Source organism: Drosophila miranda (assembly GCF_003369915.1).
Source record: "Drosophila miranda strain MSH22 chromosome Y unlocalized genomic scaffold, D.miranda_PacBio2.1 Contig_Y1_pilon, whole genome shotgun sequence".
Taxonomy (NCBI): domain Eukaryota; kingdom Metazoa; phylum Arthropoda; class Insecta; order Diptera; family Drosophilidae; genus Drosophila; species Drosophila miranda.
In genome coordinates, this window is record NW_022881603.1 from 36,434,854 (window position 1) to 36,453,608 (window position 18,755).

At 44.3% G+C, this 18,755-nt stretch overlaps 1 protein-coding gene across 1 annotated transcript; it reads left to right on the forward strand.

The window, feature by feature from the left end:
• Nucleotides 1–213: 213 nt before the first annotated feature.
• LOC117191000 lies at nt 214–18,626 on the forward strand. The gene is made up of 2 exons (XM_033395981.1): nt 214–416; nt 17,751–18,626. The coding sequence occupies exons 1-2, from the start codon at nt 230–232 to the stop codon at nt 18,428–18,430; spliced, it is 867 nt and encodes a 288-aa protein (XP_033251872.1). The 5' UTR covers nt 214–229; the 3' UTR covers nt 18,431–18,626.
• Nucleotides 18,627–18,755: the final 129 nt, after the last annotated feature.

Sequence of the window (18,755 nt, forward strand, 5' to 3'; positions counted from 1 at the left end):
TTGATCGTGCGACATTATCACGAGCTATGGAAACACCAGAATGAAAACACAATTATAGCAGAAATACGCAGAAAGTACTACATACCACACTGCCGACAGGAGGTTCGCCGTGCAGCTAGAAATTGTATGACTTGTAAAATCCAGAGAGCTTCACCAAAAATGCCATTAATGGGACAACTTCCTAAGGACAGACTCTCTCCGTCCATTCTCATATGTTGGAATCGACTATATGGGACCGTTTCTGGTTGTAAGAGGAAGGAGTACCGATAAACGCTGGATAGGCATATTTACATGCCTTACAATAAGAGCAATTCATTTGGAAATTGCCAGGGACCTGACAACAGATACGTGTCTTCGAGTATTGCATAACTTCATGGCGCGGCGCGGAAGACCAGTAAGAATCCGATCTGACAATGGTACCAATTTGGTGGGAGCTGAGCGTGAATTGAAAAGAGAATTACAGGACCTCGATCACATTAGAATAGCGAACGAGCTGTCAACCAAGCAGATCGAATGGCTGTTTAATTGCCCGCTAAACCCCCATGCAGGTGGGTGCTGGGAAAGATTGGTACGCAGTGTGAAGAGGGCCATAGGACACGCGCTGCATGACAAAAACCTGAAAGAAGACATACTGTATAGCCTAATGTGTAACGCTGAAAACATAGTAAATTCCAGACCGCTTACACACATTGCTCTGGATAACCCCACAGACGATCCGATAACCCCTAATCACTTTCTTTTAGGTTCTCCCAATTCTAGCCAGACACCACATCCACAAGAGGAGAAGTACCAGCCAACTCGAAAGGAATGGCGCATCGCTCAGCAGATCTCACACTCATTTTGGAACAAGTGGCTCAATGAGTACCTACCAGACCTATGCAGACGGACAAAGTGGCATCACCCAATGCCACCACTCGCTGAAATGGACATTGTTCTTATCTGTGATAAGAATCTTCATCGATCTCAATGGAAAAAGGGAGTTATTCTAGCAGTCACGCCTGGACGCGACGGACAGGTTCGCTCAGCCACTGTAAAGACGACGGCTGGAGTTCTACACCGCCCAACCTGTATGCTGGCAAAGCTAGACATATTGTGAATCACGAGCGTGCTTGATTCACGGTGGTGGGGATGTTGTCGAGAAAAATTAGCTTAAATATACTTAGTTTTAAGCAAGGGCACAGATACCCTACATAAAGAAAAAAGAGAGAAGAAAAATGGCCACACTATGAAAAGACAAGAAGGTCACATTAGTTTGAGCAGTCGAAGAAAGAGCGGGGAGAAAAGACGAAGCGTGCGTAGATATATTACCTACATATAAGAATAAAATGTATTAACCTCCTTTTGCAAATAGGAAATAAAACGCAACCAACGCCTAAGTACCTATGAAGATAAGCGATTGTGTTTTATCCGCAATTCTCACGTTCCTGGACTCAACATCTTTTATTTCGCTTCTTGGAAGCCAATGACGCTAGAGTTCTTGGAGTTTGTATGAAGACGGGCAGAAACTCGTGGTGCAAGCACTGAAGTATACTGGACATTGGAAAAGCGACGGAACCCACAAGGAGACGGTCATCTCGCTCGTGGGTGGATAATAAACATTGCAGAACACGGAGGCCAACGTGGGTGCGCACGTCAGGCAGCTGAAAAAAGCGCACATTTATATGTATGTATGCGAGATCGTGCACATACTGCCATCTCGCTCTAACCAACAAAGTTCTTGCGGGCCAGCAACTAGAGGCTTGAGTGCGCAGTTGGCTGATGAAATCGAGTGAAAATTTCTGGATTGTGGTTTGTTTGGTAAGTGCCAATTTGATTGTTGATTTGGGGAAAGGTTAGTCTGCGGGTGATGATTACCAGAGCAATGAGCAAATTAAGGGCAACGGATGAAATGGACGAGGACAACGTTGAGATGGGAAAAGTGGAAAGAGAATCCGCGCAAGGTGAAGCCTCAAATATGGAGGGGGCCGGGCCCGGCACATCAAAAGAAGCCCAATCACATGGCGTTGTTAACGTTGATGGAGATGTGGCGCCAAATGCAAGAAAGTCAGCGGGCCAATGCAATGCAAATGCAGCAGTTCCAAATGGAAGTTCTGCGGATGAATCAAATTCAAATGGAAAAAACTAATATACTTCTGCGATCCCTTGGTATTAGTGGAAGGAGAACTGGCGAGCCAGGACCACAATCAACCACGGCTGAGCCCTCAGTGATATCAGACGCAGTCTCATCACCAAGGCAACCGGTTCCTTCTCAGGAAACGCAAAGAAAATTGTACGATCTACCGGAGTTGAATGGTGCTCCCGAAGAGTGGCCAATGTTCAACGAAGCTTTCACTATGACCACTGCAGAGTACGGATACAGTGACAGGCAAAATTTGTTACGCCTCCAAAAGGCAATAAAGGGCAAGGCTAGGGAGACCGTTGAATGTTTGCTTATTCACAGTTCTAACGTTTCAAATATTTTAGAGACCCTTAAACAAAATTTTGGTAGACCGGAGAAACTCGTAAAAAGCCAGATTAGTCGCGTTAGAGAATTTCCGAGCATTCGCGAAGGGAGATTGGAACAATTAGTAGAGTTCAAAATGAAGGTACAAAACTTGGCTTCATTCTTAGAAGCAGCTAACGCACATCAGCAGTTAAAAAACCCAACATTAATGGAGAAGTTAATCTTAAAGTTGCCAGTGCAACAGAGACTGGAGTGGGCACGCCATTCCAAGCAACTAGGAGATGAAAAATCGATCAGTCATTTAAGTCAATGGCTTCAGGGATTGGCCGAAGAAGTGCAAGACGCAGGATTGGTTGACGATCAGGCGACGTTCAAGCCAAAGAAGGAAAAGTCGAGACTTTTCCATGCAAACGACATCGGACTTGTAACCATGAAGGCGTGCTCCGTCTGCAATGGGAAACACGACTTGGAAAACTGTAACTCATTTGCCCAGTTAGAACTTGAAAAAAAATGGCAGCATGTAAGGGAAAGAAAATTATGCTTCAATTGCCTAAAGTACTGCCATCGTAGTCAAAAATGTAGACGACATCACCAATGTGGACTTGATGGATGTGCCAAACGCATTCACCGTTTGCTCCATGCAGAATCAGTTAATCAACCAGGCGAGGAAGTAAAGTTCACAGGAACAGCAACGCATGAGGCTAGCTCAATGATTTTGTTTAAGATATTGCCTGTTAATCTTCATGCTAAAAATAAAATGGCAGACGAGTTAGGATTACATGGGCCCAAAGAAAGTCTGACATTGCAATGGTTTGGAGAAAAGACATCAACGGAATTGGTCAGCCGATTTAATATTGGAATATCTGATGAACGTGGAGGCAAGGTCTATGCACTAAACGGAGTAAGGACTATTAAGGATTTACGGCTGCCGAAGCAATCCGTAAACATGTCTGAGCTAAGTTCGCAATACCCACACATAAAGAGTATTCCTTTGAAAGGCTATAGAAATGCTAGACCTGAAATACTAATCGGACTAGATAACCTACATTTGATAGCTCCAAAGCAAATGAGATCTATGGGATACGTTGGGCCAGCCATTGCATTAACCAATCTGGGTTGGGTTGCGTATGGAAAATGTCGCGGAGAATCAGGACCCATGAGTAATGTAAAGGCCGTACATCTGGTTAAACACAATAACGAGCACATTGAACAGTTGGTGCGAGACTACATCACGAATTCGGAAATGGATGTGCGGATTGTGAAAAACCACGTAGAAGGTCGAGAAACTGAGAGATCGAACCGATTGCTATCAACCACGACAAAACGTATTGGTGACCGTTTTGAAACGGGATTACTATGGAAAGTGGATGACGTCGTCTTGCCTGACAGCAAGAAAATGGCAATAAAGAGACAATTGTCTTTGGAAAGAAAATTTATACATGATCCAGAGTACTACAAAAAATACTGCGATCTTATGGAAGCATACGAAGAAAAGTCATACATTCGGCATATCACAAGCAATGAACTGGAAGTGGACAAGAAAAAAGAATGGTTCCTGCCTCATTTTGGGGTCTTAAATCCTAACAAGCCCGGCAAGTTGAGAATTGTTTTCGACGCGGCTGCAGAAGTCGATGGATTGTCGTTAAACTCCATGCTCATGACTGGCCCCGACGGGTATCAATCCCTAACGGACATTCTTATGAGGTTCAGACAGAAACCGATTGGAGTCTGTGCTGACATAGCAGAAATGTTCCACCAAGTCATAATACGAAAGGAGGATCGATGTGCCCAACGCATACTATGGAGGAAGAATCCAGGCGACGAGATGAAGGAGTATGAAATGCAGGTCATGACCTTTGGAGCCAAATGTTCACCGGCCTCTGCTCATTATGTGAAAAATAGAAACGCACTTGAATTTAAGGAATCGTATCCAGATGCGGTGAATGCCATTATTAAAAACCATTATGTGGACGATTTGGTGCATTGTTTTTCATCCGAAGAATCGGCTGTGAGAGTCGTGAAGGAGATAGTTGACATTCACAAAAAGGGAGGATTCGAACTGAGAAAGTTTGTGTCCAATTCGAAATTCTTCAACAAGCTTTTTGGTAACGAACAAGTAGCTGAACCCATAACTCTTGAAAGGGATGAATCTTCGAATTATCAAAAGGTCCTGGGAATGTACTGGTGTACACGCAGCGACGAATTTGGTTTCTCTCTTTCGTTTAACAAAATTGACGCATCAATCTTTTCAGAATCAAGAATACCGTCTAAGCGAGAAGTATTGCGAGTGGTTATGTCTGTGTTTGACCCATTTGGAATTCTAGCCGAATATTCCCTGATCGCTAAACTGCTTCTGCAGTCAATATGGCAAAAGCGAACAGAGTGGGACCAGCCAATTGAGGGCGACGATATAAAGCAATGGAAATGTTGGTTGCGCAGCCTAAGCCAAGCATGCAAGATAAGGATACCCCGATGTTACGCTGAAGAGTTCTTTGGGGAACCAATTGAACTACACATATTTTGCGATGAGTGAGTCAGCTTATGCAGCAGTTGGATACTGGCGCATACGTACGAAATCTAAATGGAAGTCCGCATTTATAATGGGAAAGACCAAGTGTGCCCCAATGAAACTATCGACCATACCCAGGCTCGAGCTACAGGCGGCAGTGCTAGGAACTCGTCTCAGGAAATGTATTCTTGAGGGTCACGACGTCAACCCCAAATGTGTCCACATGTGGTCCGACTGCAAGACTGTCTTAGCATGGATTAAATCAGATCACAGAAAATATAAGCCATATGTAGGACACAGAATTGACGAGATACTTGAAGCCACAAGGTTGGAAGATTGGCATTGGGTGCCTACTAAGGATAACCCGGCAGACTTTGGCACCAAACTCAGATCTGGAACTCGAGAAACCTCCTGGTTGAGAGGCCCTCAATTCCTTCAAGAGGACGCAAGTCAATGGAATCTAGGAACTTCAGACGTTGGTGACACGGAACTGGAACTAAGAAGCAAGTTTACGTTATCAATCAATGAGATGTCTTCAGATGGATCTGTCAATATCGTATTCAGGGAGTTGCTGGAAAGGTTCTCTTCATTTACAAGGCGGATGCGAGTTGTCGCTTGGGTCTACAGGATGTGTGATCGTAAGATCAAACGAAAAGTCTACCTTGATGTAGCTGAAATTGAAGAAGCTGTACTCATAGTGATCCGCAATGTACAGGATGTTGCATTTCATGATGAGCGGGTGGCGCTATTGACTGGACAGTCCATCGAAAAGAACAGCAAGCTGTGGAAGTTGTCTCCGATCATAGACGGAAGAGGAGTGATCCGCATGAATGGGCGTATTAATAACGCATGTTCGGTTGGAGAAGAAACCAGGCGTCCAATATTAATGCCCCAAGGGCATCACGTTACAAAATTGATCGTGCGACATTATCACGAGCTATGGAAACACCAGAATGAAAACACAATTATAGCAGAAATACGCAGAAAGTACTACATACCACACTGCCGACAGGAGGTTCGCCGTGCAGCTAGAAATTGTATGACTTGTAAAATCCAGAGAGCTTCACCAAAAATGCCATTAATGGGACAACTTCCTAAGGACAGACTCTCTCCGTCCATTCTCATATGTTGGAATCGACTATATGGGACCGTTTCTGGTTGTAAGAGGAAGGAGTACCGATAAACGCTGGATAGGCATATTTACATGCCTTACAATAAGAGCAATTCATTTGGAAATTGCCAGGGACCTGACAACAGATACGTGTCTTCGAGTATTGCATAACTTCATGGCGCGGCGCGGAAGACCAGTAAGAATCCGATCTGACAATGGTACCAATTTGGTGGGAGCTGAGCGTGAATTGAAAAGAGAATTACAGGACCTCGATCACATTAGAATAGCGAACGAGCTGTCAACCAAGCAGATCGAATGGCTGTTTAATTGCCCGCTAAACCCCCATGCAGGTGGGTGCTGGGAAAGATTGGTACGCAGTGTGAAGAGGGCCATAGGACACGCGCTGCATGACAAAAACCTGAAAGAAGACATACTGTATAGCCTAATGTGTAACGCTGAAAACATAGTAAATTCCAGACCGCTTACACACATTGCTCTGGATAACCCCACAGACGATCCGATAACCCCTAATCACTTTCTTTTAGGTTCTCCCAATTCTAGCCAGACACCACATCCACAAGAGGAGAAGTACCAGCCAACTCGAAAGGAATGGCGCATCGCTCAGCAGATCTCACACTCATTTTGGAACAAGTGGCTCAATGAGTACCTACCAGACCTATGCAGACGGACAAAGTGGCATCACCCAATGCCACCACTCGCTGAAATGGACATTGTTCTTATCTGTGATAAGAATCTTCATCGATCTCAATGGAAAAAGGGAGTTATTCTAGCAGTCACGCCTGGACGCGACGGACAGGTTCGCTCAGCCACTGTAAAGACGACGGCTGGAGTTCTACACCGCCCAACCTGTATGCTGGCAAAGCTAGACATATTGTGAATCACGAGCGTGCTTGATTCACGGTGGTGGGGATGTTGTCGAGAAAAATTAGCTTAAATATACTTAGTTTTAAGCAAGGGCACAGATACCCTACATAAAGAAAAAAGAGAGAAGAAAAATGGCCACACTATGAAAAGACAAGAAGGTCACATTAGTTTGAGCAGTCGAAGAAAGAGCGGGGAGAAAAGACGAAGCGTGCGTAGATATATTACCTACATATAAGAATAAAATGTATTAACCTCCTTTTGCAAATAGGAAATAAAACGCAACCAACGCCTAAGTACCTATGAAGATAAGCGATTGTGTTTTATCCGCAATTCTCACGTTCCTGGACTCAACATCTTTTATTTCGCTTCTTGGAAGCCAATGACGCTAGAGTTCTTGGAGTTTGTATGAAGACGGGCAGAAACTCGTGGTGCAAGCACTGAAGTATACTGGACATTGGAAAAGCGACGGAACCCACAAGGAGACGGTCATCTCGCTCGTGGGTGGATAATAAACATTGCAGAACACGGAGGCCAACGTGGGTGCGCACGTCAGGCAGCTGAAAAAAGCGCACATTTATATGTATGTATGCGAGATCGTGCACATACTGCCATCTCGCTCTAACCAACGAAGTTCTTGCGGGCCAGCAACTAGAGGCTTGAGTGCGCAGTTGGCTGATGAAATCGAGTGAAAATTTCTGGATTGTGGTTTGTTTGGTAAGTGCCAATTTGATTGTTGATTTGGGGAAAGGTTAGTCTGCGGGTGATGATTACCAGAGCAATGAGCAAATTAAGGGCAACGGATGAAATGGACGAGGACAACGTTGAGATGGGAAAAGTGGAAAGAGAATCCGCGCAAGGTGAAGCCTCAAATATGGAGGGGGCCGGGCCCGGCACATCAAAAGAAGCCCAATCACATGGCGTTGTTAACGTTATGATGGAGATGTGGCGCCAAATGCAAGAAAGTCAGCGGGCCAATGCAATGCAAATGCAGCAGTTCCAAATGGAAGTTCTGCGGATGAATCAAATTCAAATGGAAAAAACTAATATACTTCTGCGATCCCTTGGTATTAGTGGAAGGAGAACTGGCGAGCCAGGACCACAATCAACCACGGCTGAGCCCTCAGTGATATCAGACGCAGTCTCATCACCAAGGCAACCGGTTCCTTCTCAGGAAACGCAAAGAAAATTGTACGATCTACCGGAGTTGAATGGTGCTCCCGAAGAGTGGCCAATGTTCAACGAAGCTTTCACTATGACCACTGCAGAGTACGGATACAGTGACAGGCAAAATTTGTTACGCCTCCAAAAGGCAATAAAGGGCAAGGCTAGGGAGACCGTTGAATGTTTGCTTATTCACAGTTCTAACGTTTCAAATATTTTAGAGACCCTTAAACAAAATTTTGGTAGACCGGAGAAACTCGTAAAAAGCCAGATTAGTCGCGTTAGAGAATTTCCGAGCATTCGCGAAGGGAGATTGGAACAATTAGTAGAGTTCAAAATGAAGGTACAAAACTTGGCTTCATTCTTAGAAGCAGCTAACGCACATCAGCAGTTAAAAAACCCAACATTAATGGAGAAGTTAATCTTAAAGTTGCCAGTGCAACAGAGACTGGAGTGGGCACGCCATTCCAAGCAACTAGGAGATGAAAAATCGATCAGTCATTTAAGTCAATGGCTTCAGGGATTGGCCGAAGAAGTGCAAGACGCAGGATTGGTTGACGATCAGGCGACGTTCAAGCCAAAGAAGGAAAAGTCGAGACTATTCCATGCAAACGACATCGGACTTGTAACCATGAAGGCGTGCTCCGTCTGCAATGGGAAACACGACTTGGAAAACTGTAACTCATTTGCCCAGTTAGAACTTGAAAAAAAATGGCAGCATGTAAGGGAAAGAAAATTATGCTTCAATTGCCTAAAGTACTGCCATCGTAGTCAAAAATGTAGACGACATCACCAATGTGGACTTGATGGATGTGCCAAACGCATTCACCGTTTGCTCCATGCAGAATCAGTTAATCAACCAGGCGAGGAAGTAAAGTTCACAGGAACAGCAACGCATGAGGCTAGCTCAATGATTTTGTTTAAGATATTGCCTGTTAATCTTCATGCTAAAAATAAAATGGCAGACGAGTTAGGATTACATGGGCCCAAAGAAAGTCTGACATTGCAATGGTTTGGAGAAAAGACATCAACGGAATTGGTCAGCCGATTTAATATTGGAATATCTGATGAACGTGGAGGCAAGGTCTATGCACTAAACGGAGTAAGGACTATTAAGGATTTACGGCTGCCGAAGCAATCCGTAAACATGTCTGAGCTAAGTTCGCAATACCCACACATAAAGAGTATTCCTTTGAAAGGCTATAGAAATGCTAGACCTGAAATACTAATCGGACTAGATAACCTACATTTGATAGCTCCAAAGCAAATGAGATCTATGGGATACGTTGGGCCAGCCATTGCATTAACCAATCTGGGTTGGGTTGCGTATGGAAAATGTCGCGGAGAATCAGGACCCATGAGTAATGTAAAGGCCGTACATCTGGTTAAACACAATAACGAGCACATTGAACAGTTGGTGCGAGACTACATCACGAATTCGGAAATGGATGTGCGGATTGTGAAAAACCACGTAGAAGGTCGAGAAACTGAGAGATCGAACCGATTGCTATCAACCACGACAAAACGTATTGGTGACCGTTTTGAAACGGGATTACTATGGAAAGTGGATGACGTCGTCTTGCCTGACAGCAAGAAAATGGCAATAAAGAGACAATTGTCTTTGGAAAGAAAATTTATACATGATCCAGAGTACTACAAAAAATACTGCGATCTTATGGAAGCATACGAAGAAAAGTCATACATTCGGCATATCACAAGCAATGAACTGGAAGTGGACAAGAAAAAAGAATGGTTCCTGCCTCATTTTGGGGTCTTAAATCCTAACAAGCCCGGCAAGTTGAGAATTGTTTTCGACGCGGCTGCAGAAGTCGATGGATTGTCGTTAAACTCCATGCTCATGACTGGCCCCGACGGGTATCAATCCCTAACGGACATTCTTATGAGGTTCAGACAGAAACCGATTGGAGTCTGTGCTGACATAGCAGAAATGTTCCACAAAGTCATAATACGAAAGGAGGATCGATGTGCCCAACGCATACTATGGAGGAAGAATCCAGGCGACGAGATGAAGGAGTATGAAATGCAGGTCATGACCTTTGGAGCCAAATGTTCACCGGCCTCTGCTCATTATGTGAAAAATAGAAACGCACTTGAATTTAAGGAATCGTATCCAGATGCGGTGAATGCCATTATTAAAAACCATTATGTGGACGATTTGGTGCATTGTTTTTCATCCGAAGAATCGGCTGTGAGAGTCGTGAAGGAGATAGTTGACATTCACAAAAAGGGAGGATTCGAACTGAGAAAGTTTGTGTCCAATTCGAAATTCTTCAACAAGCTTTTTGGTAACGAACAAGTAGCTGAACCCATAACTCTTGAAAGGGATGAATCTTCGAATTATCAAAAGGTCCTGGGAATGTACTGGTGTACACGCAGCGACGAATTTGGTTTCTCTCTTTCGTTTAACAAAATTGACGCATCAATCTTTTCAGAATCAAGAATACCGTCTAAGCGAGAAGTATTGCGAGTGGTTATGTCTGTGTTTGACCCATTTGGAATTCTAGCCGAATATTCCCTGATCGCTAAACTGCTTCTGCAGTCAATATGGCAAAAGCGAACAGAGTGGGACCAGCCAATTGAGGGCGACGATATAAAGCAATGGAAATGTTGGTTGCGCAGCCTAAGCCAAGCATGCAAGATAAGGATACCCCGATGTTACGCTGAAGAGTTCTTTGGGGAACCAATTGAACTACACATATTTTGCGATGAGTGAGTCAGCTTATGCAGCAGTTGGATACTGGCGCATACGTACGAAATCTAAATGGAAGTCCGCATTTATAATGGGAAAGACCAAGTGTGCCCCAATGAAACTATCGACCATACCCAGGCTCGAGCTACAGGCGGCAGTGCTAGGAACTCGTCTCAGGAAATGTATTCTTGAGGGTCACGACGTCAACCCCAAATGTGTCCACATGTGGTCCGACTGCAAGACTGTCTTAGCATGGATTAAATCAGATCACAGAAAATATAAGCCATATGTAGGACACAGAATTGACGAGATACTTGAAGCCACAAGGTTGGAAGATTGGCATTGGGTGCCTACTAAGGATAACCCGGCAGACTTTGGCACCAAACTCAGATCTGGAACTCGAGAAACCTCCTGGTTGAGAGGCCCTCAATTCCTTCAAGAGGACGCAAGTCAATGGAATCTAGGAACTTCAGACGTTGGTGACACGGAACTGGAACTAAGAAGCAAGTTTACGTTATCAATCAATGAGATGTCTTCAGATGGATCTGTCAATATCGTATTCAGGGAGTTGCTGGAAAGGTTCTCTTCATTTACAAGGCGGATGCGAGTTGTCGCTTGGGTCTACAGGATGTGTGATCGTAAGATCAAACGAAAAGTCTACCTTGATGTAGCTGAAATTGAAGAAGCTGTACTCATAGTGATCCGCAATGTACAGGATGTTGCATTTCATGATGAGCGGGTGGCGCTATTGACTGGACAGTCCATCGAAAAGAACAGCAAGCTGTGGAAGTTGTCTCCGATCATAGACGGAAGAGGAGAGATCCGCATGAATGGGCGTATTAATAACGCATGTTCGGTTGGAGAAGAAACCAGGCGTCCAATATTAATGCCCCAAGGGCATCACGTTACAAAATTGATCGTGCGACATTATCACGAGCTATGGAAACACCAGAATGAAAACACAATTATAGCAGAAATACGCAGAAAGTACTACATACCACACTGCCGACAGGAGGTTCGCCGTGCAGCTAGAAATTGTATGACTTGTAAAATCCAGAGAGCTTCACCAAAAATGCCATTAATGGGACAACTTCCTAAGGACAGACTATCTCCGTACGTACGCTTATGCTCATATGTTGGCATCGACTATATGGGACCGTTTCTGGTTGTAAGAGGAAGGCCTGGATAGAAGAAACGCTGGATATGCATATTTACATGCCTTACGCGGAAGACCAGTAAGAATCCGATCTGACAATGGTACCATTTTGGTGGGAGCTGGGAAAGATTGGTACGCAGTGTAAAGAGGGCCATAGGACACGCGCTGCATGACAAAAACCTGAAAGAAGACATACTGTATAGCCTAATGTGTAACGCTGAAAACATAGTAAATTCCAGACCGCTTACACACATTGCTCTGGATAACCCCACAGACGATCCGATAACCCCTAATCCCTTTCTTTTAGGTTCTCCCAATTCTAGCCAGACACCACATCCACAAGAGGAGAAGTACCAGCCAACTCGAAAGGAATGGCGCATCGCTCAGCAGATCTCACACTCATTTTGGAACAAGTGGCTCAATGAGTACCTACCAGACTTGTGCAGACGTACAAAGTGGCATCACCCAGTGCCACCACTCGCTGAAATGGACATTGTTCTTATCTGTGATAAGAACCTTCATCGATCTCAATGGAAAAAGGGAGTTATTCTAGCAGTCACGCCTGGACGCGACGGACAGGTTCGCTCAGCCACTGTAAAGACGACGGCTGGAGTTCTACACCGCCCAACCTGTATGCTGGCAAAGCTAGACATATTGTGAATCACGAGCGTGCTTGATTCACGGTGGTGGGGATGTTGTCGAGAAAAATTAGCCTAAATATACTTAGTTTTAAGCAAGGGCACAGATACCCTACATAAAGAAAAAAGAGAGAAGAAAAATGGCCACACTATGAAAAGACAAGAAGGTCACATTAGTTTGAGCAGTCGAAGAAAGAGCGGGGAGAAAAGACGAAGTGTGCGTAGATATATTACCTACATATAAGAATAAAATGTATTAACCTCCTTTTGCAAATAGGAAATAAAACGCAACCAACGCCTAAGTACCTATGAAGATAAGCGATTGTGTTTTATCCGCAATTCTCACGTTCCTGGACTCAACATATTTTATTTCGCTTCTTGGAAGCCAATGACGCTAGAGTTCTTGGAGTTTGTATGAAGACGGGCAGAAACTCGTGGTGCAAGCACTGAAGTATACTGGACATTGGAAAAGCGACGGAACCCACAAGGAGACGGTCATCTCGCTCGTGGGTGGATAATAAACATTGCAGAACACGGAGGCCAACGTGGGTGCGCACGTCAGGCAGCTGAAAAAAGCGCACATTTATATGTATGTATGCGAGATCGTGCACATACTGCCATCTCGCTCTAACCAACGAAGTTCTTGCGGGCCAGCAACTAGAGGCTTGAGTGCGCAGTTGGCTGATGAAATCGAGTGAAAATTTCTGGATTGTGGTTTGTTTGGTAAGTGCCAATTTGATTGTTGATTTGGGGAAAGGTTAGTCTGCGGGTGATGATTACCAGAGCAATGAGCAAATTAAGGGCAACGGATGAAATGGACGAGGACAACGTTGAGATGGGAAAAGTGGAAAGAGAATCCGCGCAAGGTGAAGCCTCAAATATGGAGGGGGCCGGGCCCGGCACATCAAAAGAAGCCCAATCACATGGCGTTGTTAACGTTATGATGGAGATGTGGCGCCAAATGCAAGAAAGTCAGCGGGCCAATGCAATGCAAATGCAGCAGTTCCAAATGGAAGTTCTGCGGATGAATCAAATTCAAATGGAAAAAACTAATATACTTCTGCGATCCCTTGGTATTAGTGGAAGGAGAACTGGCGAGCCAGGACCACAATCAACCACGGCTGAGCCCTCAGTGATATCAGACGCAGTCTCATCACCAAGGCAACCGGTTCCTTCTCAGGAAACGCAAAGAAAATTGTACGATCTACCGGAGTTGAATGGTGCTCCCGAAGAGTGGCCAATGTTCAACGAAGCTTTCACTATGACCACTGCAGAGTACGGATACAGTGACAGGCAAAATTTGTTACGCCTCCAAAAGGCAATAAAGGGCAAGGCTAGGGAGACCGTTGAATGTTTGCTTATTCACAGTTCTAACGTTTCAAATATTTTAGAGACCCTTAAACAAAATTTTGGTAGACCGGAGAAACTCGTAAAAAGCCAGATTAGTCGCGTTAGAGAATTTCCGAGCATTCGCGAAGGGAGATTGGAACAATTAGTAGAGTTCAAAATGAAGGTACAAAACTTGGCTTCATTCTTAGAAGCAGCTAACGCACATCAGCAGTTAAAAAACCCAACATTAATGGAGAAGTTAATCTTAAAGTTGCCAGTGCAACAGAGACTGGAGTGGGCACGCCATTCCAAGCAACTAGGAGATGAAAAATCGATCAGTCATTTAAGTCAATGGCTTCAGGGATTGGCCGAAGAAGTGCAAGACGCAGGATTGGTTGACGATCAGGCGACGTTCAAGCCAAAGAAGGAAAAGTCGAGACTATTCCATGCAAACGACATCGGACTTGTAACCAAGAAGGCGTGCTCCGTCTGCAATGGGAAACACGACTTGGAAAACTGTAACTCATTTGCCCAGTTAGAACTTGAAAAAAAATGGCAGCATGTAAGGGAAAGAAAATTATGCTTCAATTGCCTAAAGTACTGCCATCGTAGTCAAAAATGTAGACGACATCACCAATGTGGACTTGATGGATGTGCCAAACGCATTCACCGTTTGCTCCATGCAGAATCAGTTAATCAACCAGGCGAGGAAGTAAAGTTCACAGGAACAGCAACGCATGAGGCTAGCTCAATGATTTTGTTTAAGATATTGCCTGTTAATCTTCATGCTAAAAATAAAATGGCAGACGAGTTAGGATTACATGGGCCCAAAGAAAGTCTGACATTGCAATGGTTTGGAGAAAAGACATCAACGGAATTGGTCAGCCGATTTAATATTGGAATATCTGATGAACGTGGAGGCAAGGTCTATGCACTAAACGGAGTAAGGACTATTAAGGATTTACGGCTGCCGAAGCAATCCGTAAACATGTCTGAGCTAAGTTCGCAATACCCACACATAAAGAGTATTCCTTTGAAAGGCTATAGAAATGCTAGACCTGAAATACTAATCGGACTAGATAACCTACATTTGATAGCTCCAAAGCAAATGAGATCTATGGGATACGTTGGGCCAGCCATTGCATTAACCAATCTGGGTTGGGTTGCGTATGGAAAATGTCGCGGAGAATCAGGACCCATGAGTAATGTAAAGGCCGTACATCTGGTTAAACACAATGACGAGCACATTGAACAGTTGGTGCGAGACTACATCACGAATTCGGAAATGGATGTGCGGATTGTGAAAAACCACGTAGAAGGTCGAGAAACTGAGAGATCGAACCGATTGCTATCAACCACGACAAAACGTATTGGTGACCGTTTTGAAACGGGATTACTATGGAAAGTGGATGACGTCGTCTTGCCTGACAGCAAGAAAATGGCAATAAAGAGACAATTGTCTTTGGAAAGAAAATTTATACATGATCCAGAGTACTACAAAAAATACTGCGACCTGATGGAAGCATACGAAGAAAAGTCATACATTCGGCATATCACAAGCAATGAACTGGAAGTGGACAAGAAAAAAGAATGGTGCCTGCCTCATATTGGGGTCTTAAATCCTAACAAGCCCGGCAAGTTGAGAATTGTTTTCGACGCGGCTGCAGAAGTCGATGGATTGTCGTTAAACTCCATGCTCATGACTGGCCCCGACGGGTATCAATCCCTAACGGACATTCTTATGAGGTTCAGACAGAAACCGATTGGAGTCTGTGCTGACATAGCAGAAATGTTCCACCAAGTCATAACACGAAAGGAGGATCGATGTGCCCAACGCATACTATGGAGGAAGAATCCAGGCGACGAGATGAAGGAGTATGAAATGCAGGTCATGACCTTTGGAGCCAAATGTTCACCGGCCTCTGCTCAATATGTGAAAAATAGAAACGCACTTGAATTTAAGGAATCGTATCCAGATGCGGTGAATGCCATTATTAAAAACCATTATGTGGACGATTTGGTGCATTGTTTTTCATCCGAAGAATCGGCTGTGAGAGTCGTGAAGGAGATAGTTGACATTCACAAAAAGGGAGGATTCGAACTGAGAAAGTTTGTGTCCAATTCGAAATTCTTCAACAAGGTTTTTGGTAACGAACAAGTAGCTGAACCCATAACTCTTGAAAGGGATGAATCTTCGAATTATCAAAAGGTCCTGGGAATGTACTGGTGTACACGCAGCGACGAATTTGGGTTCTCTCTTTCGTTTAACAAAATTGACGCATCAATCTTTTCAGAATCAAGAATACCGTCTAAGCGAGAAGTATTGCGAGTGGTTATGTCTGTGTTTGACCCATTTGGAATTCTAGCCGAATATTCCCTGATCGCTAAACTGCTTCTGCAGTCAATATGGCAAAAGCGAACAGAGTGGGACCAGCCAATTGAGGGCGACGATATAAAGCAATGGAAATGTTGGTTGCGCAGCCTAAGCCAAGCATGCAAGATAAGGATACCCCGATGTTACGCTGAAGAGTTCTTTGGGGAACCAATTGAACTACACATATTTTGCGATGTGTGAGTCAGCTTATGCAGCAGTTGGATACTGGCGCATGCGTACGAAATCTAAATGGAAGTCCGCATTTATAATGGGAAAGACCAAGTGTGCCCCAATGAAACTATCGACCATACCCAGGCTCGAGCTACAGGCGGCAGTGCTAGGAACTCGTCTCAGGAAATGTATTCTTGAGGGTCACGACGTCAACCCCAAATGTGTCCACATGTGGTCCGACTCCAAGACTGTCTTAGCATGGATTAAATCAGATCACAGAAAATATAAGCCATATGTAGGACACAGAATTGACGAGATACTTGAAGCCACAAGGTTGGAAGATTGGCATTGGGTGCCTACTAAGGATAACCCGGCAGACTTTGGCACCAAACTCAGATCTGGAACTCGAGAAACCTCCTGGTTGAGAGGCCCTCAATTCCTTCAAGAGGACGCAAGTCAATGGAATCTAGGAACTTCAGACGTTGGTGACACGGAACTGGAACTAAGAAGCAAGTTTACGTTATCAATCAATGAGATGTCTTCAGATGGATCTGTCAATATCGTATTCAGGGAGTTGCTGGAAAGGTTCTCTTCATTTACAAGGCGGATGCGAGTTGTCGCTTGGGTCTACAGGATGTGTGATCGTAAGATCAAACGAAAAGTCTACCTTGATGTAGCTGAAATTGAAGAAGCTGTACTCATAGTGATCCGCAATGTACAGGATGTTGCATTTCATGATGAGCGGGTGGCGCTATTGACTGGACAGTCCATCGAAAAGAACAGCAAGCTGTGGAAGTTGTCTCCGATCATAGACGGAAGAGAAGTGATCCGCATGAATGGGCGTATTAATAACGCATGTTCGGTTGGAGAAGAAACCAGGCGTCCAATATTAATGCCCCAAGGGCATCACGTTACAAAATTGATCGTGCGACATTATCACGAGCTATGGAAACACCAGAATGAAAACACAATTATAGCAGAAATACGCAGAAAGTACTACATACCACACTGCCGACAGGAGGTTCGCCGTGCAGCTAGAAATTGTATGACTTGTAAAATCCAGAGAGCTTCACCAAAAATGCCATTAATGGGACAACTTCCTAAGGACAGACTCTCTCCGTACATACGCTTATTCTCATATGTTGGAATCGACTATATGAGACCGTTTCTGGTTGTAAGAGGAAGGCCTGGATAGAAGAAACGCTGGATATGCATATTTACATGCCTTACGCGGAAGACCAGTAAGAATCCGATCTGACAATGGTACCAATTTGGTGGGAGCTGAGCGTGAATTGAAAAGAGAATTACAGGACCTCGATCACATTAGAATAGCGAACGAGTTGTCAACCAAGCAGATCGAATGGCTGTTTAATTGCCCGCTAAACCCCCATGCAGGTGGGTGCTGGGAAAGATTGGTACGCAGTGTAAAGAGGGCCATAGGACACGCGCTGCATGACAAAAACCTGAAAGAAGACATACTGTATAGCCTAATGTGTAACGCTGAAAACATAGTAAATTCCAGACCGCTTACACACATTACTCTGGATAACCCCACAGACGATCCGATAACCCCTAATCACTTTCTTTTAGGTTCTCCCAATTCTAGCCAGACACCACATCCACAAGAGGAGAAGTACCAGCCAACTCGAAAGGAATGGCGCATCGCTCAGCAGATCTCACACTCATTTTGGAACAAGTGGCTCAATGAGTACCTACCAGACTTGGGCAGACGTACAAAGTGGCATCACCCAGTGCCACCACTCGCTGAAATGGACATTGTTCTTATCTGTGATAAGAACCTTCATCGATCTCAATGGAAAAAGGGAGTTATTCTAGCAGTCACGCCTGGACGCGACGGACAGGTTCGCTCAGCCACTGTAAAGACGACGGCTGGAGTTCTACACCGCCCAACCTGTATGCTGGAAAAGCTAGACATATTGTGAATCACGAGCGTGCTTGATTCACGGTGGTGGGGATGTTGTCGAGAAAAATTAGCTTATATATACTTAGTTTTAAGCAAGGGCACAGATACCCTACGTAAAGAAAAAAGAGAGAAGAAAAATGGCCACACTATGAAAAGACAAGAAGGTCACATTAGTTTGAGCAGTCGAAGAAAGAGCGGGGAGAAAAGACGAAGCGTGCGTAGATATATTACCTACATATAAGAATAAAATGTATTAACCTCCTTTTGCAAATAGGAAATAAAACGCAACCAACGCCAAAGTACCTACATATGAAGATAAGCGATTGTGTTTTATCCGCAATTCT

What these genes read in the sequence shown, in the direction of transcription:
- LOC117191000 (XM_033395981.1), top strand. Translation starts at nt 230, where the DNA reads ATGGGACCGTTTCTGGTTGTAAGAGGAAGGAGTACCGATAAACGCTGG. An exon ending in AAGAATCCGATCTGACAATG is followed by an intron (nt 417 to 17,750) that starts GTACCAATTTGG and finishes GATCTGACAATG; the next exon opens with GTACCAATTTGGTGGGAGCT.